Source organism: Sorex fumeus, unplaced genomic scaffold (genome assembly GCF_029834395.1).
Source record: "Sorex fumeus unplaced genomic scaffold, SorFum_2.1 ptg000047l, whole genome shotgun sequence".
In the NCBI taxonomy this organism is placed as follows: domain Eukaryota; kingdom Metazoa; phylum Chordata; class Mammalia; order Eulipotyphla; family Soricidae; genus Sorex; species Sorex fumeus.
The window spans coordinates 41204089-41229736 of record NW_026606104.1 but is presented as its reverse complement, the minus strand read 5'-3'; the positions used below and the strand labels follow the sequence as shown (position 1 = coordinate 41229736).

At 44.5% G+C, this 25648-nt stretch overlaps 1 protein-coding gene across 9 annotated transcripts in view; it reads right to left on the bottom strand.

The window, feature by feature from the left end:
* Window positions 1-21962: 21962 nt before the first annotated feature.
* SRRM1 (serine and arginine repetitive matrix 1) overlaps window positions 21963-25648 on the bottom strand; it is a 32183-nt gene continuing 28497 nt past the window's right edge. For 8 of the 9 annotated variants that reach the window (XM_056122649.1, XM_056122653.1, XM_056122647.1 and 5 more), the window contains 2 exons: window positions 24625-24834; window positions 23422-23879 (listed from right to left, as the gene is read on the bottom strand). In XM_056122649.1, the coding sequence (XP_055978624.1) occupies window positions 23775-23879; window positions 24625-24834 (315 nt within the window). In that variant the 3' untranslated portion in view covers window positions 23422-23774. Of the gene's footprint in view, window positions 23001-23421; window positions 23880-24624; window positions 24835-25648 lie in introns of those variants that run through there. The other variant, XM_056122646.1, reaches the window with a different exon arrangement.

Here is a 25648-nt window from a genome sequence, read left to right as displayed (position 1 = left end):
GTTCATCCAGGTGTTACCTTGGGCATTGTCCACATGTATCAGCCCTTCCTCCCCAAATCTGTAAACCTTCATGAAAAATTTGCTCTCAAGGGCCAAAGAGATAGTACAGGGGTTAAGGAACTTGCCTTACATGCAGCTGAAACCAGATCAATCCCCAGCACCACATATGGTGTCCTGAGCACAGGGCCAGGAGTAGCCCTGAGCACTGCCAAGTGTGGCCCAAACACCAAAATAAAGTAAAATAATCACCTATCTCTTACCTCCTAATCTTTCAGACACTTTCAAGGAGAGGGTCTATTTCTCCAGACAACTTCTAAGCAAGGTGAGTGCTCTGCCACTGAGTCACACCCCAGCTTCTGAATTCTTCGTGTCCTTTCGATCTAGACCCCTTGAAGGCCCTTCCTTCTCTCTTGGCAGCTTAAAGGTGGGGCCCTGCCCTTTACTATTGATTTTTCCCTCTGCAAGATGTATAGTTCACAGACTCACCGTGACAGATGATTGGAGCAGCTGTGTGCAGATGACTCAAAACAGAACTCCAGCTCTCTAGTCTCAGAAGTTTCTTTGCTAACCCAGATCCTGGTCCTCTCTCCTTCCTGACTTAATCTTCCTATTGAGTTGCCACTTTCATCTTCAACTCACTCTGCAATTTTATCACTCTTTCCTTCAAATCCCACGGCCTTGATTTCCCAGGACATTTAAGATTTCCGCCCTCTCTCTTTTCTAGAACATCTCTATTCTAGGGCCCTCTTGCACAGTTACAAAGTCTTATTAGTCAAGAATCTGCTAAGCTGCAGCTTCTCCTTTAGAAGGGATTCTCTTGTCAAACAAGTCCTCTCCTCCACTCTTGTTGTCGATGAACCCAAGAGATCCTCACCTCAAACTCATTCTCTCCCAAACCTTGCTTCTGGAGCAATATTTCTTTGGGGGCGAGTAGAGAGAGCAGGGGTTAGGGGTTTTACCCAGCTATGCTCAGGACTTACACCAGGCTCTTGCTCAAGTATTACTTCTGGTGGTGTTTGAGGACCCACATATGGTACTGGGAGTTGAACCTGGGTCAATTGCATACTAGACAAGTGCCTAAAACCCCTGTACTATCTCTCTGGCCACTGGAGCACTAATCCTTAACTAGGTCTGCTGTAGATGTTTTGCAGAGGCAGTGCAATCAAATGTGTGGGAAACACTAAAGTGCATCAGCACCATCACATAACTCTTCCTTCCTTCCTTCCTTCCTTCCTTCCTTCCTTCCTTCCTTCCTTCCTTCCCTTCCTTCCTTTCTTTCCTTCATTCTTTTTTTTTTCTTGTTTGTTTTTGGGCCATACCCAGTGATGCTCATGACTTCCTCCTGGCTCTGCACTCAGGAATCACTCCTGGCGGTGCTTGGGGATCATATATGAGAAGCTGTGATTGAACCCAAGTCAGCCACGTGCAAAGCAAATATCCTACCCAGGTAGGTAAATATCTGGCCCCCATATAGCACTTTCTGTAATCAAAGGCTCCCTCCTCTCTACTCAAGTCGGTGCTACTAGAGCCAATAGCTACATGAGTTTAACTAAGGGATTGGAATATAGCTGGTAAGACTGAGGAACTCAATTTTTATTTGTATAGATTTTCATTTGGATATTTACACCCAGCAGTGACTAACATGTTACTGGCTCAACGTCTTAAGTGGAAGGGGGTGGGTCTGGAGAGAAAGTACATGGTAGGCACTTGCCTTGCATGTGGCCAACCTGCATTCTAATCCTGGCATCCAATATAGTTCCCTGAGTCCCACCAGGAGTGATGTCTGAGCACAGAGCCAGGAGTAAGCCCTGAGCAGTGCAGGGTGTGGCCCAAAACAAACAAAAATATCCTAAGAAGAATTTAGTGGTTTTTCCCCACCAAATTTAGCTAAAGAATCTGTTTCTGGGTTTTGGTTTTTAGTGAAAAAAAAAAAAGCCCCCAAAATTAGCTTCCTTTTTGCAGTACGGAAAATGACCTTCTGGTCCAACTCTGACTTAACAAATGGGGAAGCAGATCAGAGAAGGGAAGAGACAGTTCCCAAAGCCATACAGCAAATTAGATGCCCAACAGAAACTCAAACGTAGAGCTCTTCCCCTTTGTTTATTTCTACCTTTCCGGGCTTTTGAACACCTTTAAGTAAGAGCTGAAGGCAAAAGCCAGAGAGCTAGTACAGGGGGTAAGGCACTCAAACATGGCTCAGTCTTTCAATTCCCAGCACCTCATATAGTCCCTTGAGCATTGCCAGGAATGACCCGTGAGCACAGAGGCAAGAGTAAGCCCTATGCAAAGTTGGGTGTGACCCTAAAACAAAACAAAACAAAAATAGCTGAAGCTGAAAGGAAAGGCAGACTCATTTTGTTTAGCCAACAGCTATATGACAGATTTACATACTCTTTTAATCGTCTTGATCTCTGGAGGAGGTGAAAATTGGTACTCCCAAAATACACATGGGAAAACTGAGGCCCAAAGGGACTTGTCCAACATGACATCGTGGCCATTGGTTAAAATTTGCAGGGCAGTGACTAAAATGTGTAATCAGCAGGAAAAAGGTGGGGAAACACCAGGAAGGAGAAGAATCAGCCTCTGTAAACAATGAACAAAGAATTGGGGTGGGGGTAGGAGCGTGGAGAACTGGCCAGGCTCACAGGAAAGTCAGGATAAGCAGAGAAAACTTTTGCAAGCAAAAATTATCCCAACCATCACAGTCCAGGAATGGGTGGACCCCTGGTCCTTGGACAGACATTCTATAGGCTGGCTGGTAACCAATGGTGGTAGTGGGGAGAATGTTCTGGCCAACCAGGGCAACCCTGATGAGGAGGTGAGTGAGAGAACTAATGAGAAACAATCTCATAGAGGGTTTGCATATTTAGGTCAATACTACAGCCACAGACATGAGCAAAGAGGGATGCCTAGTTCAAAAGAACGAAAGAGTTGAGAGAACTTCAAGCAGGAGTGAGTAATAAGGGACAATGGATGGCATTGTGCTGTGGTTGTGGTAAGTGGTACCTTTTGTCTGGGAAGGGAGTAGTGGGGGCTGGGAAGAAATTGGACTTGCAGTTGCTTGACTGGTCTGGAAAGGCGTTGCTTCCTTGGCCTCCCACAGTCAACACTCCTCCACCCCCATTCTCAGGGCCTTCTCCCACAGTCCTAGGGCCACGGAAGGTAGCCGCTGGACAAGGAGCAGCTCCCAACCCTATGCTGACCAATATGATTCACTCCTCAAATTCACTCCCAGAATTGGAATGAGACCTCAATATACTCAGTTTCTTTCAGATGAGTTTCTTTGTTTGTTTATTTTGGGGTGTCAGGGACGACTCTGGGCTTAGTGTTGGTGATGGAGATCAAGCTCTGGGCTCCTCATGTAAAGTTAGGGTCCCAGGATATTGAACCATGTGCACTGCTCTCTTTGGGGTGCTTGGACTAAGGGGGCCTATGAAGCTGGGTCTGAGCAGTAAGGAGCCTTCTGAAAGCTTGTGACCAGAGTAGGGGAGTAAACTGGTGACTGTGCAGGCCAGATGGGCAAGATAGGGGCAGGTAATGTCCATCTTTATTTTCTGGGTTTGTTTCTGACCCCTTGGAAGCTCTGGCTGCACTTCCTGGCCTTGGATTGCTCAAGAATCCTGCCATGAACCCTTCTCACATTCGTGGTTCCTGCTGAGTGGTTTCAGACTTAGTGATGAGAATGAGGTATGTGTGTTTGTGTGTCTGAGTACCGGGAGAAAGCCATGAAATGTTTCAGCTGCGGGAGTTGATGAGCCTTTTGAGGGTTTATCCTTGGATGTTGGCAAGTCACTTTTCTCAACCCCTAGTGGGTTTTCTCATTGTGATGTGAGAGTTTAAAATCAACGCTTCTGACACTGCTTCTACTGCAGTGCTAAATGCCTCAAAACCCACATTCATTCAACCAATCACATTCTTCTTCCAAAGACTATGAAATGCTTACTGTGTGCCAAGCATTGTTCTAATAGGGAGTAAGGCAGTCAAGAAGACAAAAATAGGGCTGGAGCAATAGCACAGCGGGTAGGGCGCTTACCTTGCATGTGGCCGACCCAGGTTCGATTCCCAGCATCCCATATGGTCCCCTGAGCACCACCAGGAGTAATTCCTGAGTGCAAAGCCAGGAGTAACCCCTGAGCATTGCTGGGATGACCCAAAAAGTAAAAAAAAAAAAAACCCACAAATCTTTTATGCCAGATTTGGCCTCAGTTTCTTTATTTAGAAATTGGACTTTATTTTTAATCACTTTAACTCAGTTGCATCATTAACTTTGAACCCAGAAAAACTTAATACCTAGCCACTACACAATACTGACTCTAACCTTAGCCTTATCTCTTGTCCTGATTCTAACCCTAACCTATTGTAGCATAGAGATAATCCTACCAAAATTTAACTATTGCCCTATACTTAACTTGAATTTTTAACTATGAATACAGAAAAATCTAACATGCAATACCTACAGAAACCTAACACTAACCCTACTTAAAATCCTTACCAGTTGTAATCCTTATTGAAAGTTAAGTATAGGGCAATTAATAAATTTAGGCCCATTGGTAGTTTTAGGCATAGTCTAAGGTCAGGGTTACTATAAATTAGGGTTAGGTTAGGATTAGATACCTGAACACAAAATCAAGGGTAGTCCCTGAGCAAAGCCTACATACACAATGGATTTATATTTAAAATTCATTCTTAACATTAAAAATAGCTAACACCTAACACCAAAACAATCCATAACTCTAAGCCTACCATTAACCCTAATCTTCATCCTAATCCAGTTCTTGTGCTATACCTGACTTTTACCTAGGCCTATACCTTTGAATTAGCCACAATTTAACAACCCTAAAATGTTTATCTTGCATTTTTAAAACCTAACATCTAACCCCTACACAAACCTAACCCTAGCCCTAACCTTAATCCTGATTCTAATCTTAACCCTATATTAACTCCCTAGCCTAGATTTAATCCTACTAATTAGCCAAATTGAGCAATTGCTCTATATTAAACTTACATTTTAAACTTTGAATAGCGCAAAACTTAAAAACCTAACCCCTAAACAAATCCTAATTCTAACCTTAGCCCTAATCCTGATTCTAATCCTCACTTATATCAACTCTGACCATCGCCTATTACTAAAACTAATAAACCTAAATTTACAATCTATACATAAAAACAGCAAAATTTGACACCTAATCCCAACACAATCCCTAACATCTAACCTAAACCTATGCCTAATCCCTATCCTAACCTAGCTCTTATACTAACCCTGGTCTTTGCATAGGCCAAGATATATGGATTAGCCAAAATTTAACAATCATATAATACTTTATTTTAAACTATGAATACAGGGGCTGGAGTGATAGTACAGCAGTAGGGCATTTGCCTTGCATGTGGCCAATCCGGGTTCAATTCCCTGCATCTCATATGATCCCCCAAACACCACCAGGAGTAATTCCTGAGTGCAGATCCAGGAGTAATTTCCGTGCATCGTCAGGTGTAACCCCAAAAAGCAAAAAAAACCAAAACAAAACAGCCCCGCCCCCCTCCCCATGAGCGGCTCTCTGGCACAGCCATGGCCCCAGAGGCATACGGACCTAATTCGGAACCCAGCAGCTTCTGGAAGAAATGTGAATGGACTATACATTAAGCTATGGCGTCGTGCCCCGCCCCCCTGGGAGGGAAAGGGTGTCTGTTTCTTCTGCCTCCACCCTCCCCAGTGGCACCGCAGCTGCCACCTCAGAGCTTATTGGACAGCCAGGTGTGAGCCAGCGGTGAAGGGGCAACTGCGGCCTCATGGGATGGGGGGCAGAACCGGCACATCCTTCTTGCCCAGCCAAGACCACAAGTTGCCTCCCACGAGCAGCTCTCCGGCATGGCCATGGCCCCAGAGGCACACAAACCAATCTTGGAACTATGCGGCTTTTGGCAGAAATCCCTCCAGACTTAGTTAGTAAAATATCAGAAATCCAAAATCATATGGTCTTCATAACCAGCAATAGAAAACAAATTATTTCATGATGACTTTTCAGCAGGTTTGATTGTTGGGGGAAAATTCCAAATAATAATGGTGCATCTTTTGTCGAAATAATGAATGTAATCAAAGTAGAGAGAGAGTTAAGTGGAAATCATCTTCCTCACAGGCATGGGGAGGTGTGGGATGGGGGTATATTTGGGGTTATTGGTGGAAAATATGCACTGGTGAAAGGATGGGCGTTTGATCATTGTGTGAGTGAGACTTAAACCTGAAAGCTTTGTAACTGTTCTCATGGTGACTCAATAAATAAATTAAAAATAAAAAAAAAACCAACAACAAAAAACCCCAGAAAAAACAAAAACAGCAACACCTAACACCTAACATTAATGCAATCCCTAAACCCAAATCTCACCCTAACCCTGACTCTATACTAACCATGACCTTAGCCTAGGCCCAAATGTACAAATTCACCAAAACTTAACAATTGTATAATGCTTCACTTGCATGTTTAACTATAAATACAGAAAAACCTAACATCTGGGCTAGAGTGATAGTATACCATCAGAAAGATAGCTGTACTATCTGTCTAGTCCATCAATCACTCTATTCTTTTTTCTTTTTTTTTGCTTTTGGGTCACACCCGGCTATGCTCAGGGATTACTCCTGGCTTTGCACTCAGGAATTACTCCTGGTGGTGCTCAGGGGACCATATGGGATGCTGGGAATCGAACCCGGGTTGGCCGTGTGCAAGGCAAATGCCCTACCTGCTGTGCTATCACTCCAGCTCCGAATCACTCTATTCTTAAATTGCATGATTAACTATGAATATAGAAAAACCTAACACCCAATCCCTATACAACCTAACTCTAACCTTATCCCTAATCTTAATTCTGATTCTAACCTTTACCCTGTACTAACCCTGAGTCTAGCTTAGCCTAAACCGACAAATCAGTCAAAATTTTAGTTGCCTTACAACAGTTGTCTTACAACTTGCACTTTTAATTTTGAACAGAGCAAAACTTAACACCTCATCCCTAAACAAATCCTAACCCAAGCCCTAATCCTGATCCTAGCCCTCACCTGTTCTAACCCTGATGTTAGCTCATGACTAAATCTACTAATAATCCTAAATTTTATAATTGATCTATACTTAATGTTCATTCTTAACAAAACAACATCTAGATCTAGAGGCTGAGCAATAATACAGCAGGTAGGGCGTTTGCCGTGCATGTGGCTGACAGGAGTTTAATCTTTGGCACTCTACCTGGTTCCCCAAAACTACCAGAAATGATCCCTGAGCACAGAGCTAGGAGTAAGCCCTGAGCACTGCCAGTTGTGGCCCCTCCCCCCACAATAAAATAAAAACATTCAAACCTAACACCAAAACCCCTATTTGCTCCTTGACACCCCATGTTGTTCCCTGAGCACTGCCAGGAGTGACCCCAGAGTACACTCAAAGGTGAGCCCTGAGCACTACCAGATGTGGCCCTCAAGCCCTAACTCCCAGCCCCCAACTCGATTCTGTATTTAAGGTTCCTCAGATGGATTCTGGCTCCTGAGTGTAACTCCTGGAACTCGAGAGGCCGGCTGGGTGGGCCATGCTGGCTCATGGGCTCACGTTGCATTCCCAGCTCAGCCTGCCAGCTGGCCTGGCCACAGCCTGGTCCTCCCAGCCCACTGCCCTAAGCGAGCGCAGCGTTCACCTGTTCCTGTTGGGCACTCCTTGGCCCTGGGGCTGCTCACCTGGCCTCTGACTCAGCCTCCTGGCTGCCCTCCACACCCTTTGACCTTTTGAAGGGTGGGATACTGAAATACCAGGCAGGATTCAAATACCACTGCCACACTTTCTAGGTGACCTCAGGCAAGTGTGTGTGTGCATGTGTGTGTGTTTGTGGGGGTGACAAGACTACTACTAATGCTGGGGGCCGCTCCCCATCCTCACAGGTGCTCCAGCCTCTGAACTATTTCCCCAGGTCTCCTGGGCAAGTTACTTCTCTCTGCCTTTGTGTCTCCTATAAAACAGGGATTCCTCATAAGAAAAATATGGCTGACTCAGAAAACAGGAGCGTTTCTGACAGACACTTGGCCAACGATGGAACAGTGGGGTGGCTTCAGGAGCCCTTGGGTTCTTCAGGAGGAGTTGCAGTGGAGATAATGAAAGTGCCAGGGGGATAGACACGGCAGAACTTTTGTTTCAGGCTCAGCTCCTCCTCTGAGCAGCAGGTCCCTTTTGCTCTGTGGCTGACCCCTTGTCTTCTCAGCACCTCCAACCTTGAGGAAACCCCGCTACAACATGGTCCCTGGTGAGTCTTTGCCCTTCCCCACCTCTCCCAGCCCAGGTTTCATTCCCTTCCCCAGTGGCTGGGCAATGAGAGGTTAGAAGTCTCTGCTGGATGCTGCTAGAAGGTCTTCTCCCTCTTCAAAGGGGTCACAAGGGGGGAAAAAAATAGAGATCCTGGTTTGCTTCTGGAGGCCATTGCAGTTCCTGAAACTGCAGCTCTCTGCGGGGCAGTGAGGGGCAGGTGGGACGTAGTGGGAAGCAGGGAACCCGAGAAGAGGGAAAGAACCCGTGTTCTGAACTCCTGTGACCCCTGGAGTCACACACTGAAAGTTTTCTAGAACTTTGGGGTCTGGGGTCAGATAAATTGCTTGATCACATATGCCCCTTTCTGTTGGCTTTTCTGTTATTGGAAGGTGCCAGAATACTAACAAATAAGCAGTGCGCTGAGCCTCAGTTTTCCCATCTGTAGAATGGAGATAATTCCTCCTTCAAAGTTGACGTGAAACATTCTAAGAGAGAACACGTATGAAAAGTCCAGTGGTTTCCATCTAAACCAGGCCCTGCTTTCTTTCTTTCCCCGTCCCTCCCAGACCAGGTGTCCCTGGGCCTCACACTGGCTCTTCTACCTGCTGCTCTGGCTCCAGACTCTCCTGGGCTTCCCAGACCTGACTGGGTGTCTCCAGTGAGCCCAGCATAGTGGAGTCAACCCTGATGATCCGCCCTAACCGCACAGTGAGTCAAAGGAAGCCAAGGAGCTGGCTGAGACAGCCTGGACTTTGGGGCTGGCAGGCCTAGGGTCTGAGTCACAGGTGCTGCATTGGCCCTATGGGTGTCCTCACACAGATCTAGTCACTTTTCTATGTGTTTCAGCTATTTTGTCTGTAAAATGGGAACAACAATGGCAGTTGCTTCACAGACTAAGTGAACAAATGCATCCAGGTATTGGGCACCAGTTGAAGCTAAAAATGGTGGTCCCCCCAGCTGCTCCCCAGCTTCTAGGTCCTGACATGCCTGTGCCGTTGGGGATCATCTTCTCTAGATGTTTTTTGGAGCAATTGAGCCATACCTGGCTACATGCTCAGGGGCTTATATGCGATGCTATCAATGGAATCAGGGTGATGATTCCAAACGCCTTAACCCCCTACACTATGTCTGGCCCCCCAAATTTTTTTTTAGTAGTGCTTCTTCTTCATATAATCATGTGTGGTGCCAGGATTGAAGATGAAGCTCAATGGTAGAGTGCATGCCTCAGCTGCGTGAAGCCCTGGGTTCAATCCTAGCAACACACACACACACACACACACACACACACACACACTGACACACACACACACACTCATTTTTTGGTTTTGCTTTGTTTTTTGTTTTTTGGGTATACTTGGCAGTGCTCAGGTCACACTCAGGCAGGGTTCAGAAGACCACATGGGGTGCTGGGGATAGAGCCCGGTCAGTGCATGCAAGGCAAGCACTTTACCCACTATACTCTCTCTCCAGCCTCCACAGACACTCATTAAAAAAATCTTTGATGAAAGAATGTTATAGCAATGTTGTACCATTTAAGCTAAAACTGAAAAAGATACCCGATGTCTATCAGTGGGCCAATGAATAAATTGTGATATAGCCATATAATAAAATATCATTTAGCTTTTATTTTTTTAACTTTTATTAGTGAAACACCATGAGGTTCATTTAGCTTTTTAAAGAAATGTATTCCTGAATCATTTGCCAACATAGATGGATCCCAACATAATTATGTCAAGTGAGACACCAGACAAAAAGAAGTACACACTGTATATATCCATTGACATAAATTCTAGAGTATAAAACTCATGTTTAGTGACAGAAAGCAGATCAGTGTTTCCTGGAGAATGTGGGATTTGGGGGTAGGTTGGGATTTAAAAAGGCAAAAGAAAAATTTTGAGGGTACTGTGTGAACGGTGCTGTTCGTTTCTTAACCGACAAAATGGCGTGTCGGATTTCAAAAGGGAGAACATTGGGAACGACATATCCATCCTGTGGAATTTGGTATGTGGGCAGGTGGACATGGCTATCGAAGAGATCTGAGTAGAAGTCATGGATAATCTTCTCCATTGCCCTTCTGGAAGATGTGATAGATCCATCAGGACGTCGGAGGGCAGTCATCTTGGTCTTGTAGTTAGCGAAGGACAGGCGGGCGTTATGAATGCTTTTCCCGGCTTCTGCCGCATTGGCCAGCATTTCTGCTCTTCTCTCTTTGAGGTCTTCCTTGATCGCATCTCTGCACTGCTTTACAAGTTCAGACATTTGCTTGCGGTTGCCTGAGGCATATGCCAAACCATGTTGGTGAATAAGCTCAAGAGTTTTCAAAGACAGGCTTTTTTTGTGACTGTCTCTCTCTTGGCGTTCCCCGCACAATCATGGAGGTGCTGAAACCAGTTGTTCATATTCCTCGTCGATGTTGTCAACAACAGCATCTTCCCAGTTTGCAGCAATAGTGCCAAAGAGCTCCCAGTTGGTGGTCATTCTGGGAGTTCTCTTCTTAAACTTTGCAGCCCTTTCTCCCCGCTCTGTGAAGTAGAATTTTGCACGAAGGAGACAGTGGTCCGATCCCGTTTGGAATTTTGGGACAACAGTGACATCAGTCAGGCAAAACTGTCGATTGAATATGATATGGTCTCTTTCGTTGTGGAACTGTCCACCTATGTTCAACGTTTAGATTCGGCCTTCTGGATCTGTGAGTTACCATGGATGGTCTTGGTCAACATGATGAACTCAGACAGTCTCTCACCCTGTTCATTCCATTCTAGGCCACAAGTCCCGATGTGGATTTCTTTGGCTGATCTTCTTGGTCCTATCTTGGCATTAAAATCACCGACAATGATCTTGTAGAAGGTGTGGTCTTCTTTATAGAACTTCTCCAGCTCCATGTAGAACTTCTCAATTTCTCCTTCATCATAATTGGATGTTGGTGCGTAGACAACGAAGATAGAAACTGCCGGCAGTGAGCCATATCTATTCATCCGGCCCAGACAAGGTCAGACCTAAACACCTGAAGAACCTGCCATCAGCACTCATCAATATGCTGGCTCGGCTCTTCACATGCTACCTGTCTGAATGCAAAGTTCTGTCTCAATGGAAAACCAGCAGGACTGTACTACTATACAAGAAGGGAGACATCTACGACATTAGCAACTATCTCCCAATCTGCCTATTGTCTGTCATCTACAAGCTGTTCAATTGAGTCATCCTGAATAGGATTGGCATAACACTAGATGAAGGACAACCATGTGAGCAAGCCGGGTTCCGCAAAGGATTCAGCATGATTGACCATATCCACACGATAACCAAGCTCATTGAGGTTTCTCGGGAGTTCAAGATGCCACTCTGTCTAACGTTTATTGATTTAAAGAAGGCCTTTGATTCTGTTGAGATGGAAGCGGTCATTGAAACCCTAGCCAATCAGGGCATTCACACTCAATGCATCAGGATCCTCCGTGAGTTGTATTACAGGATCACTACCAGGATCTCACCATTCTACAAAGAAGTAATCATTGATGTCAAGAGAGGGGTTCCGCAGGGTGATACCATTTCACCGAAACTCTTCAGTGCCACCCTCGAGAACATCATGTGACGATTGGAATGGGAAGGAATGGGAGTGAAGATAGATGGTCAGCAACTACACCACCTCCACTTTGCTGATGACATTGTTCTAATAACACCAAACATTAGCCAAGCGGCACAAATGCTGGCCGACTTCGACCATGAGTGTGGAAAGGTCGGACTACAGCTGAATCTTATGAAGACAAGGTGTATGAGAAACAGCCTCGTTCCTGACGCTCCATTCACTCTCAATGGAATGACCATCTCCGAATGCAACAGTTATGTGTACCTAGGTCGAGAAGTCAACATGAAGAATGACCTGGCACCTGAGTTGCGCAGGAGGAAGAGAGCGGCTTGGAACGCCTTCAAGAGCGTCGAAGAAATAGCTAAAGGGACGAAGAACCTCCGGCTCTGGGCACATCTCTTTGATTCCACTGTTCTTCCTGCATTAACATATGCCTCAGAGACCTGGGCCCTACGCAAACAGAATAGCGTTGCAAACAGAATTAGAACGCTATTCGGGTCATCCAAAGAGGAATCGAAAGAGCTATGCTTGGAGTTTCACGTTTCACTCAAAGGAGAGAAAGAATCCGGAGTTCAGACCTCCGTCGATGATCAAGAATCAGGGACGCTGTCTTGTTTGCCAAGGCATCGAAAATCAGATGGGCTGGACACGTAATGAGATTTGGAGACGACTGCTGGACTAGAGCCATTACTGACTGGATTCCATGGGACGTCAAAAGACCGCGTGGCTGCCCACCTACCAGATGGTCAGACTTCTTCATCAAGATCCTGAACGATCGGTTTGAGGCTCTTCGTTTTCCTAGAACGAACAGACGCCATTGGGCTTCACTAGCCCGCTCGAGCAAATCGACGATTAACAGGAAGTCAAGTGATCAAGTGTGAACGGCTTCAAGGTGTGCATAAATATCAAACCTCAACCAATCACACACTTTAAAAGTGTCAGTTTGGGCTGGAGTGATAGTACAGCGGGTAGGGCATTTGCCTTGCATGCGGCCGACCCGGGTTCGATTCCCAGCATCCCATATGGTCCCCTGAGCACCAGGAGTAATTCCTGAGTGCAGAGCCAGGAGTATGCCCTGTGCATTGCCAGGTGTGACCCAAGAAGAAAAAAAAAGTGTCAGTTTGGGGCTGGAGCGATAGTACAGAGGGTAGGGTGTTTGCCTTGCATGCAGCTGACCCGGGTTCTATCCTCAACATCCCATTTGGTTCCCTGAGCATTGCCAGGAATAATTATTATTCCTGAGTGCAGAGCCAAGAGTAACTCCTGCTCATCGCTAGGTGTGACCAAAAAGCTAAAAAAAAATTAATATTTTGGTTGTTGGACTTTATTTAGTGGTGCTCTGTGCTCCAAAGGGTGCTAGTGGGGGAGTCTTGGCAGTGCTGGGGATCAAACCAGGGTTGGTTGTATGCAAGGCAAGTGCCTTGGGAGGGACAATAGTACAGTGAGTAGGGCGCTTGTCTTGTACATGGCCAACCCAGGTTCCATTCCTGACACCCCATATGGGTGCCTGAGCCTACCAGGAGTGATCCCTGAGCTCAGAGCCAGGAGTAAGCCCTCAGCACTGCAGAATATGGCCCAAATATGAAAACAAAACAGACAAGTGCCTTACCTCCTGTTTTGATTCATAATATGTCATTCCATAATTATGTCAGGTTTTTTTGTGTATCTTATATCAAGACGCTCTCGGTCTAATTGGGAACAAGAAAGAATCCAAGACACAAATTGTAAGATTCTGTGTGAAGGGGCTGGAGCGATAGTACAGCGGGTAGGGCATTTGCCTTGCACGCAGCTGACCCAGGTTCGATTCCCAATATCCCATATGGTCCCTTGAGCACCACCAGGAGTAATTCCTGAATGCAAAGCCAGGAGTAACCCCTGTGCACCGCCAGGTGTGGCCCAAAAAGCAAAAAAAAAAAAAAAAAAAAAAAAAAAAAAAATTTCGTGTGAAATCTCTGGGCTGGGACAGCACAGAGCAGGCCAAGGAACAACTGAGAGAGTTCAGAAAGTTAGTCACTTGCCTTATCTGTGGCTGCAACAGCCACGACCCTGATTTGATTCCCAGCACCTCATAGGATTCCCCCAGCATCACAAGGGTCACTCCTCAGTACTGGCCAGGAACTGCCCTTGAGCACCACCAAAAGTGGCCTTAAAAACAAAGCAAAACACCAGAAAAAGACAGAGGTGCACTTTGCCACACGGCTGGCAGGTGATTGTCATAAAGCCAGGATGACAAGCAGGCAGCCAAACTACTGAATGCCGCTGGTCCTGAGTTCATGGTGCTTATATGTTTTCAAGCAGTGCGCGGTGGTGCTCAGGGGCTACTCCAGGCTCAGAGCTCAGGGGCTACTCTCAGTGGACCATGTAGTGGAGGAGATCCAACCCTGGCCTGCTACAGTAAGCGAGTGCTCAGTCCACTGAACTCTCTCCAGCCCCACAATCCGTATCTCACAATGGAGATTCGAGACTCTGAGAGGGAAGACTAAACCAGAACCAGAGCCTGGCAGTCCCGAATCCAAATCCCACTGGCTTCAAGCTGTCCTCTGCATCCTCACTGCAGGAGTCTGGGTTCTGCTGGGTCGGACAGGCTGTGGGGCTGGGCCTAGACCTGAGTCCTGGAAAATGAGACCAAGCAGGACAAGGGCAGAGGCCACGAGGGAAGGACTCCAGCCAGCCCATCCGGGCTTCTCTATGGTTGATGCTGGGTGAGGCGCTGACAGACTTCCTTTGGACTGAGCCCTCTGGAATGTTTGGAACTCAGTGGTGACAGTCCAGAAGTTTCTTTTTGCTTTGAGGGCCCTGGGGCAGGGGCACATTCTAGATAAGGACTCAGGCTGCCTCCTTCCCCAGGGATTTGAATTGCGCCAAGGGTGGAGACAACTACGACTGCTCTGGGCCCCTGGCTTGGCTACCTACTTCCTGCCCTAGCTACTGCTCTGGGAGGAAGGAAACCACCATCTCCTGCTCTTAGACAAGCTCTGCAGTGTACAGAGATGTTCACACATATGCCCTCGCCAAGCATCTCTTTCCTCACATTTCAGGTCCTTAGGCCAAATTGCAGATAAGGAAATGGAATCAGCGCAATGTTTGGTTCACTCTAGCTACAGAAGAAGCCAGTGTCCAGAGTTTATTCTGGAACCCAAATCTCTAGCTTCCTGGCTTTGTCCCCGCCCTAATTCCCACCCTGTAATAGCAGGAGGAAGCAAGAGGTAGGTGGGGTCCAGGATCACAGACCGTTTGTAGGACACAGTCCAGCTCGGTTGCTTACTTTTGCCTCATCTTTTTTGCACTAATTACTTCACCTCTTTGAATTTCTACTTCCTTATCTGTAAAAGAGGGTAATAATAGTAACGGTGCATTGGGGTTGACGTGAGAATGTGGCAATGATTGTCCCCAGAGCACTTGATAAACAGCAGCTGCGACTGTGTCCCAGCCCTGGAGGTGGGCCCAAGTCTGCCCTGCAGCTCAGCCACGTCCCATCTCCTCCCTGGCTGCTGAGAGGATCAAAGAGCAAATGGAAAAAGGGCCTGGAATGTGGAAGAACCCTGATGTTGGGCTACTCCTTAAATTTCATGTATCCTTTGGACAGAAGTGACCTAAGAAAGCCCACAGGCATGAGTCCAGGCTTCTGTCCAATAAAGAGTACTAAGGCCCAGAAAGGAGCAGGCTCTTACTCAAGGACACACAGCAAGGCAGGGTGGAATGCTTCCATTTGGTCATGTGGTCCTCTCTGTCCCCTTACCTACAAAGGAGACTGACCTGGACATTGTTGCCTAAAGTTTCAGGCAGGTGCAGGAATGGAAAGTCATGTCCTGGCAGGAGCAGCCAGGGAGAGATGAGTGTGAGTGGTGAGTCAGTAGGAGAGTGTGGCTTTCTCATGGTATCAGCACGGACACCAGATGCTGACAGACTTCACTGCAGGATGAAAGCTGGCCTTTTCTGGAGCCAGGCTCTGGGCTCAGTGCTCCCCACAGCCGCTTGGCAAGGCACGTCTGGATCTGAGCCGAGGAAAATGGAAGCACTTCCCAGAAGGTACTGAGGTATTAGCCACAGTTTTTATTTTTTGCTTTTTGGGTCACACCCGACAGTGCACAGGGGTTACTCCTGTCGATGCACTCAGGAATTACTCCTGGCAGTGCTGGGGGACCATATGGGATGCTGGGAATCGAACCTGGGTTGGCCATGTGCAAGGTAAACGCCCTGCCCACTGTGCTATCACTCCCAGAGTTCTTTTTTTTTTGCATGGATCTCAAATCCCAGCACTTAAACAAAGGTCATTACTTTATATAATCTAAACATTCAGAGGTGGGTTCTCAGGTCTGATTTTGAGCAGCTCAAGTGCTAGCACCACAGCAATGGCTTTAGTTTAAAACTAGGTCATATATTCCTTGAAAAAAAGTCTAATAATTATGCGCCCTCCCACCCCCCCAGACTTAAGCCTGCATTTAGTGACCTGTTTACAGAGAATTTAAAAAAACAGAAGTGTAAATGACTGTACATGTTCACAGATAAGGTGATGAAAATCAGTGCAGGGGCTGAGGATGTGGTTCTGTGGTAGAGCAAGTGCCTGGCATGCATGGATGAGGACCGGGTTCTATCTCCAGCACTATATATATTAAAAAAAAAAGTCAGGGATGGAGAGAGAACAGGGGTTGACACTTCCCTGGAATACAGATGACCTCCCCCCACCCCTTGAGTCTCATGCACTGCATGTGGTTTCTGCCATTCTAGAAGTAATCCCTAAGCCCAATGCCAGGAGTAAGTCCAGAATACCACCAAGTGTGACCACAAAACAAAGTCACTGTTAACTTTCTCTGTCTCCATCTGTCTCTCCCTGTCTCACACACATATACGCACACTTGCTCACATCAAGTAGCATCAAATAGATAATGCTTGGTTTGATTCTTAGTTGAAGCTGAATCACTTGGAAAAGTGGGTAAAAGTTCTTTGTAATGCCGTGCAACATAACTACAACCAAGCCCAAGGGAAAGAAGTTTTGAAATTAGAATCCAATTGTACAAAAGAACTTTAGGGTAAAAAGAGAGCTAGCTGTCCAAAATTGTAAAATATTTATTTAAGATTTACTAAGTCCCAGGCATGGAATTAAGCCCACCCTGACTCAATCTTTACAGCATTAGAAAATACTATTATTGATTCTATTTTATAGGCAAGGAAAGAGTGACACGAAAAAATCGAGTTTATTTCCTCATTTATGTGTTCATCAAATAAATGCCTCTCTGTGCTGGGCCAAGGGGTTTCAGCCATAAGTTAAGGAGGCAAAACTATCACCTGCAGAGCATAGGGCAAAACTGGGACTTTAGAATGTTGAGATTTTCTTCAGAGCTCAAGTGCATGACCAATAGATGGATTCCTTTTATATGGTGCCACCTAGTGGGAAAGGTGAGAAAATTGCTGAGACAGGTGCGAGCGGTACAGATGGAGAAATTGAGATGAGTGAAATACAGGGCAGGATCAGAACTCCTTCCAGCAATCCAGATCCTTCTGTGCATAAATAACACTGAATACAATAAAACGTTAAGACTTCTTCCCACTTTTTGTTTTGGGGCCATCCATACCTGGTGGTGCTCTGGGATCACACTTGCCAATCAAACCCAGAGTTCAAAATGTGGGGGTGAAAGGGTAGGTGGAGGAGCCAGAGATAGTACAGCTAGTAGACAACGTGCCTTGTATGCAACCAAGCTGGGTTCAATCCCTGACACCAAAGATAGTTTTCCAAGTCCCGCCGGGAGTGAACACAGAACCAGGAACAAGCCCTGAGCACAGCCAGGTGTGGCCCCCAAACCAAAATGAAAAAAATAGAAGTGAGGATGTGGGGAGTCAGAGAAATAGCTCCCAGTGCTCAGCATGATCTCCTTAAAGCAAAATTGTATGGTTTGCCGGGAGTGACCACAAGTATTGCTATGCATGATCCTCCAAAACCCCAAACCTAGAAGCAAAAAGTGAACATGAGGGGGCTGGAGCCATAGCACAGCAGGTAGGGCGTTTGCCTTGCACGCAGCCAACATGGCCGACACAGGTTCGATTCCCAGCCTCCCATATGGTCCCCCGAGCACCGGCAGGAGTGATTCCTGAGTACATGAGCCAGGAGTAACCCCTGAGCATTGCCGGGTGTGACCCAAAAAGCGCAAAAAAAAAAAAAATAAAGAAAAATAAATAAAAAGTGAACATGATGCCTGGAAAGATAGCTCAAAGCGCACGTTTTGCATGTAGGAACCATGCAAAAACTCAGGAGCACTAATGGGGTTCAATACTCACACGTCACTGAAGTATTGTAGGTATGAGCCAACAACAAAAAAGTGAGTGCATTTTCTTTTATAATTAGAAAAGTTTAATAAGTAAAGTAAGTAAAGGCCCTCCCGTTGATCATCGATTTGCTCGAGCGGGCCCAGTAACGTCTCCATTGGAGACTTTGTTGTTACTGTGTTTGGCATATCAAATACATCACGGGGAGCTTGCCAGGCTTTTATTAAATGTATTTGGATTATTATTAAATGTATTAAATGTATTTGAACAGTAGAAAAGGACATTTCTCGCAGAGAACAGCAAAGGAAAAGGTAAGGAAGTGCACTATGGGAGTTCACTGAATCAGAGGCATAAGCACTGAGTCAGCCTCAAGCACCTGGCAGACACTCAGCAAATTCTGGCTGCATGGGTGGGCTGGGAATCCATACAAGCATCCCTTCCCTTTTTTAGGGGGAAGCCATACCCAGTGGTGGTCAGGGGTTACTCCTGGCCCTGTGGTCAGGGGTTACTCCTGGCCCTGTGCTCAGGGATCACTCCTGGCAGTGCTTGGAACCCGGTCAGCTGAGCACAAGGCAAGGGCCCTACCCGCTGTACAGCCCGGTGTCTCCTCCCTTCTGACACACCTCCAAGAAAAGGACATCTTGGTGAAAATTCTTTTATGATAGGGAATCTGACAACTTACTACATTATTGACACATGCGGAATGTCTGTCATACTTTGAAAAAACTTGCATTTCAAATGCTATCAACTCATTTTTCCATTTGCAACAGATTTGTACAGAAAATTAGAAGCACTTCAATAACGGGGTTCTTAAGTGAAACGGCGATGTTTGTTATAAACTAATATGGGTCTTTCAAATGAAAAATACTGCAAATGTATATTCAAAGGGTAGTAAAGCGGGGCCTAGAGCGATAGTACAAAGGGTAGGGTTCTTCCCTTGACCAGGCACCACATACGGTCTCCTGAGCCCCACCAGAAGTGATCCCTGAGCAGTCAAAAGCAACCCTTGAGCAGTTGTGTAACCCCTGCCAAAAACCAGCTGGGTCTTTTAGAATTGACCAGTTGGGTCTTTAAGATTATACTGCTGTGGAATTTTCAAATTTTCAACTTTCTCAGGTGAATAAGCCATATTCTATTTTTTTTTGTGAGATGGTTCAAATCACTTCTGGTTGTGCTCAGGTAGGTGATGCTGGGGATTGAACCCGCGCCAGACACATGTAAGGCAATGCCTAAACCCTTATTATTCTGCCCATAATCTATATTCTAAGCCCCATTGCAGGGCTGGAGTACATGCTTTATATGTGGGTGTGGAGGCCATTTCCTGGCACTGCAAGGTGCCTCACAAGCAGTATCAAGAATAACTGAGCACAGGGGCTGGAGATAGCACAGCAGGTAGGGTGTTTGCCTTGCACACGGCCAACCCAGATTCGATTCCCAGCATCCCATATGGTCCCCTGAGCACCGCGCCAGGAGTAACTCCTGAGTGCAGAGCCAGGAGTAACCCCTGTGCATCGCCAGGTGTGACCCAAAAAGCAAAAAACTGAGCACAGATAAAGTATGGTTCAGAACCCAACCAAATCAAAACTCACTGTTCTAAAACTGACCTTCGCCATCTTTTATAATACCAGACAGGTAGGCATATTGAGAAGAACATTGGACCACTTATCAGATGGTAGAGAACATGTATGTTTGTCCTTGTTTTGAAGCTATACACCAGGGTGCTTGAGATTAAATGTGGCTTTCCACAATTAATGCAAAGCACGCCCTTAGCCCAAAGCATACTTTGCATGAGCCCAGCATAGACTGGTATGACAGAAAACCCAAAACAACTACCAAAAAAACCTCCCAAATCAAAAGAAACCAGGCACAAAAGGTAAATCCTTAAATATGAAGTAGCTGTGAGAGGCTGGGACCGGGAGGTGATCACAATGCTAAATGACTGATGAATAGCTTCTTGGAATGATTATAAGTTCTGGGACAGGGCTGGAGCAATAGCACAGTGGTTAGGGAGTTTGCCTTGCACGCGTCCGACCCGGGTTCGATTCCCAGCATTCCATATGGTCCCCCAAGTACTGCCAGGAGTGATTCCTGAGTGCAGAGCCAGGAGTAACCCCTGAGCATTGCTGGGTGTCACCCAAAAAGCAAAAAAAAAAAAAAAAAAAAAAAAAAAAAAAAAAAAGTTCTGGGACATAGTGATGGTTGAAGTACCTTACATATGCCACGAAGCTGTACTCTTCTCTTTTTGGTTTTGAGCTACACCTGGCAATACTCAGGGGTTACTCCTGTCTGAATTCAGGGATCATTCCTAACCAGGGGTGGAACCCGGGTCTAGCCACATGCATGGCAAGTGCCCTACCCATTGTATTATGGCTCTGGGCCACCACAAAACTTTGTTTGGGATTCTGGGGCCACATTCAATGGTTCTCGGGGAGCTACATGGAGTGCTAGAGATCAAACCAGGTCAGATATGTGCAAGGCAAATGCTCTGCCCACTGTATTATTGTTCCAGCCTTGGCCACATACTGAATTTTTTCAGCCACACCGAGCAATGCTCAGGGATTATATGGGATGCTGGGGATTGAACATCCCATATAGTTGGCCATGTGCAAGACACGTGCCCTCCCTGTTATACTATGTCTCCACCGCCCACACACTGAATTTTATCTGAAAAATAAAACTACAATGAGTAGAGTATGGTATGAAATCCACTAATATAAGAAATCCATAATTCCATTTTATGTAATTAAAAATTACATTAATATTTACCATAATTACTGGAATGTAAACTTGTCTATAAACTACAAAAAGGAACTACCAAGCATTGCTGGGTATGGTCCAAAAGCAAAACAAAGTTACATTAGCTATGTTTTAGAATGCCTTTTATACATTCAAGTGATTAATACATTCAAGCAGCAGTATCACTACTTGATAGTGGAAAGAAATTTTGGGGCTCCACCCAGCTTTGCTCAGGGACTGTATGTGGTACCAACGGCTGACCCCGGGTCAGCTGCATGCAAAGGAAATATCATACCTACTGTGCTCTCACGCCCTGTAATAGACTGGAAATAGGACACATCAAAGAAAAGATGACATTTATGGGCCACAGAATTAGAGTGCAGGAGGTATGCCAATTGCCTTTAATGAGGCTAACCTTGGTTTGAACCCCTGGCACAACACATAGTGTCTCAACACAGGTAGGGGTCACTCCTGAGTGACCAAGAATAGCAACACCCCTCTTCCCCTAAGATGACATTAAACATGAAGCTGCAATTTATTAAAGCATATTCAAGTGTGAACCACCAGTGTCAAGGGGTCTAGGTTAAAGGACCACGGGTGACAAAGACAGCTCAACGGACTAGACTGCATGCTTTGTGTATAGACTCCAGGTTTGACACCAGACACTGCATGGTCCTCTGAGCACTGCTGGACCTGAGCAGAATTGCACTGTGGGGGCCCAAATATCGAACTTTCAGGCCTTCATAGCTACCCTGAGGAACTGCTTTCAGAAAGTACTCACCTTAGCCCCACAAGAGAGGATTCCCATTTAATGGGAAAGGTTTAAATAGGAAAAATGGTAACAAAGACAAATTCCACCACTTCATGTGTTAACATATGCATAAGGAAGAAACAGATATGAGGAAATCAGTGTACATGTACAGTAAATTAGTGTCACCCCCTAGAGTCCAAGTGGAACAAATATTCAACGAATGAATAACTGAGATAAATCCTGTAGGTTAAGGAAGGTTAGAAAATGAATCATCAGCTTTGGCAATGTGATTATTACTAATCTTAAGAGAAACTAAGCATACGACTGAAAGCCTACTGAATAAAAAGTGTAAGTGAATAAATGGACTGAAAAAATGTTTTATTATCTTGATGTAAATACCTTAGTATTTAGTTTGGTCACATTTGAAGGATTTAACACCCACCATCTCAGAAACTTGCTTTTCCTACACATTAGAATTAGAAAAATAAAGTCATGTAGAAGATACCTAAAACTCAAGTTGGCAGAGACATACTGGTTGTATCACCACAAACAGAAAGATCATTCTAAAGGTTGGAATGCCTCCCCGGCAATGCACGAAGCTTTATGTCCTAATCTTGGCATTGTGTGGTTCCTCGGTAGCACGAGGTATAGCCATGGTGGCCCTCAAGCAGCACCACATTGTCATGCCCAAGTTCCGAACTACGTAAGTATTACCAGAAGTGGCCCCGAGTACTGCCCAAGAGGTCCATGGTCCCTGGGGGAAAAAAATAAACTTTTATCAATCATGCAGTTAGTCCAGGATATTTGTGCGGTCCCAACAGTAGCAGCTTCATTAAGTCTGTCTTTGTGGTCTCAGTAAGGATGCCTAAGTATATATGTAGGCATTGCTCACCTGTAATATTCTCTCTACACACAACAGTTAACTTGGTTTGCCTAGTGTTATGTACTTTCCAATCACATTCCTTCACAGTACTTAGCATATTATTATAATAAACATGGTAAAACCTTAATTTTACCTTTTACTGCCCTTGTTCAATTTTCACTTTGCCAAAGGTGTTAAGGTGAAAGGTAATCACTTGAAGTTTTTCAAGACAAGTATGCTCCCTGCAGCACTGATTAAGTAAATTTAAGTGACCAACATTTTTAAATTTAGAAATTTATTCTGTTTAATCCACAAGCTTTATATAGCTTTAGTTTAAAAAAACAAAACAAAAAACAAAAACAGTGAAAACAAAGACACAATTTCAAAGTCTGGGCCCTTCCAGCTTTCCAAATACAAGAGCTCTGAAAGTTGTATATATCAATTGGAAGAACTGACAAAATTATGAATGGAGCCATGACATTTCATAAAAAAAAATTTTCTATCAGTGAAGGATCCTTCCTGGGAATAGTTAATTGCCTTTACAAAAAGAAAAGAGAGAGAGAGAAGAGAGAATGAAATTCCAGTGTTCCAAATCAAGTTGTTACACATCAATATAACCCCACAGTGTCCTGGCAAAAAGACATGCTTTTATTTTCTGACTCATCCTATATAGAGCTCAAATCCTGATATATTTCAGCAGAGACTCCACAGGCAACAGGAAAGATTGTGGCATTAAAATATTTGTTTATACTTTCGTGGTAGTTCAACAGTGGTCTTACTTCTGGGCAAGCTTGCAAACCATATAAAAAAGGTTGGAAGCATCATAACTTAAATGGGTGCTCAGACTCAAACGAGAAAGAAAAGAAAATTTGGAAAAAAAAAAAACCAACAAAAACAAAACAAAAAAACACCCAACTGAAAACCAAAAAAAAAAAAAAAAAAAAAAAAACCCCAAAAAACAAAAAACCCCAAAATACAAATAACCCTCTGGGAATAGCCAGGGGTATTTAAAGGAACCATAAGAATGCCAACAATATTCGAACCCCCTTTTTTAAAAAGGGAATTTTCTTTTTTGGCTTAAAATATTTCATCCTAAATGAATTTATGTCAGCTGTCATTGAAAGAATGTCACTAATACACTGTGGATATCTTTTGCAATGTAAATCCATGCCCCCCTTTTTACATGGTGAATTTCAACCTAGCAATTATTACAACAAATGTTATAGTCTAAAGCTCAAACACATTTTAGCAATTTTGAAATTGAATTGCTTACAAACCAAATAAAATTTACATCGTAACAAACATTTCCACCTAAGACTGTGGGGACACTTGAGCCTTCCGCATTGATCTCAGGGCCTTTTCACGCAGGTGCTTTTCTAAGTCATCCAGGTTATCTTCAGCTTCACTTTCAATCTCCTAAAAAGGGTAAGAATGATGATATAAACATCTCAAGATACATGGTAGGAAATGCAGAGTATAGAACAGAATTGAATAGTGATGTTGCCCTCATAAATGTGAATATATCCAAAGCCACTAAATTTTAAGATTTACTTATTTTTATTTTTGGGTCACACCTGGTAAATGATGTTCAGAGGTTACTCCTGGCTCTACACTTAGAGATCATTCCTTAGTGGGGCTCAGGGGACCATATGGGATGCTGGGGATTAAACCTGGGTTTGTCACATTCAAGGCCAAGCACCGTACCCACTGTACTATCATGTCAGCCTCTAAATTTTAAGCTATAAATGGGTGAATTATATAATACAAATTACAAAATACAAGTAAGTGTTGCCATTCATATTCTCATCCTTGGTTTCGGTCAAATTCCTAACAGATCCTCAAGAGATTTAAGTCCAGTTGCTAACTACTAGAAAGAAAATTGCTTAGCTACTTCTGAAAAACCAGATTTGGGGCCAGAACGATAGTACAGCAGGGTAGGCGCTTGCCTTAAATGTGGCAGACCGGGTTTGATCCCCGGCATCCCATATGGCCCCCCCAAACACCGCCAGGAATAATTCCTGAGCTAAAAGCCAGGAGTAAACCTCTGATCATCCCTGGGTGTGACCCAGAAGGAAAAAAAGAGAAAAAAAAAATTCAATAATTTTACTCATATAAACTGTTAAAAGTAGTCCTTAACCATCTTCTTTATAAAATTAAATACCTTCTTGGGCTCTGGCTCTGCTTCAGGTTCTTCCTGTGCTGATGTCGTTGTAGGAGCAGCAAGGGCTGCAGGGGTTACAGGGACTGCAGCAGCTGCAGCTACAGCCTTTTCTTTCTTGTGTTTTTTGTGCTTCTTGTGCTTCTTATCTTTTTTGTGTTTCTTATCCTTCTTTTTCTTCTTTTTCTTCCCACCTCCTTCTTGGTCCGAATTCTAGAATTCCAGAAAATATAATAGCAATGAAGTCAATCTGATTAAATTCTAATTATTTAATTTCCTCAAGGCAATGACTAAATAGGTAAATTTCAGTATTTTCTAAGAATTTAGGTGAATGAGTGGGTAGAAGCCCAAGGCTAGTAACTAGCAAGCAAAGTATTCTAAGAGACAGAGACCATATAATGAAAGAGTTGGAAAGGATCTTGAAAGTAACTGATTTTACAACTTCCCCCAATTAACTTCACATTAAACCACGCTTTCTAAATACAAGCTGTGAATCAGGTTTCCTAGAACTGATATGAGTCAGAATCTACTTCCATATCAAAGGAGAATCAGCACATGAAGTAGGAAGTAAAGCCTCTAGAATCAAGTAGGCCAGGTGAACCGGATCCTGATTCCTGAATCTACTTGATCTTGGACAAATTGTCTCTTTTTTTATTCAACCTAAAGTGGTCATAATCCCAAATTGCCTTGAGGATTAAAGAAGGTAAGTCACCCACAGATTTATCAATGATCATGCAGCAGGCATTTAAAAAAAAAATAGCAGATTTAAAAAAGGTATTAATAAAAAGGTATACAGTATAAATGCTAAGACTCTGGCCTCATCTGTCCAATCTTTAAGGTTGTATACGTTTTTATTATTTTTAAGTTTTGGGAGCATATCCAGCACTGCTTGGGGACCATCCTGACTAAACGAAGGGGGTCATTCATTGAGTATAGACCAAATCCATGCAATAGGCAGGCTCTTCAATAACTTAATCTAGGCTCTGATTCATGAATTCACATTTTTAAACAGTTACTCAAATTTCTT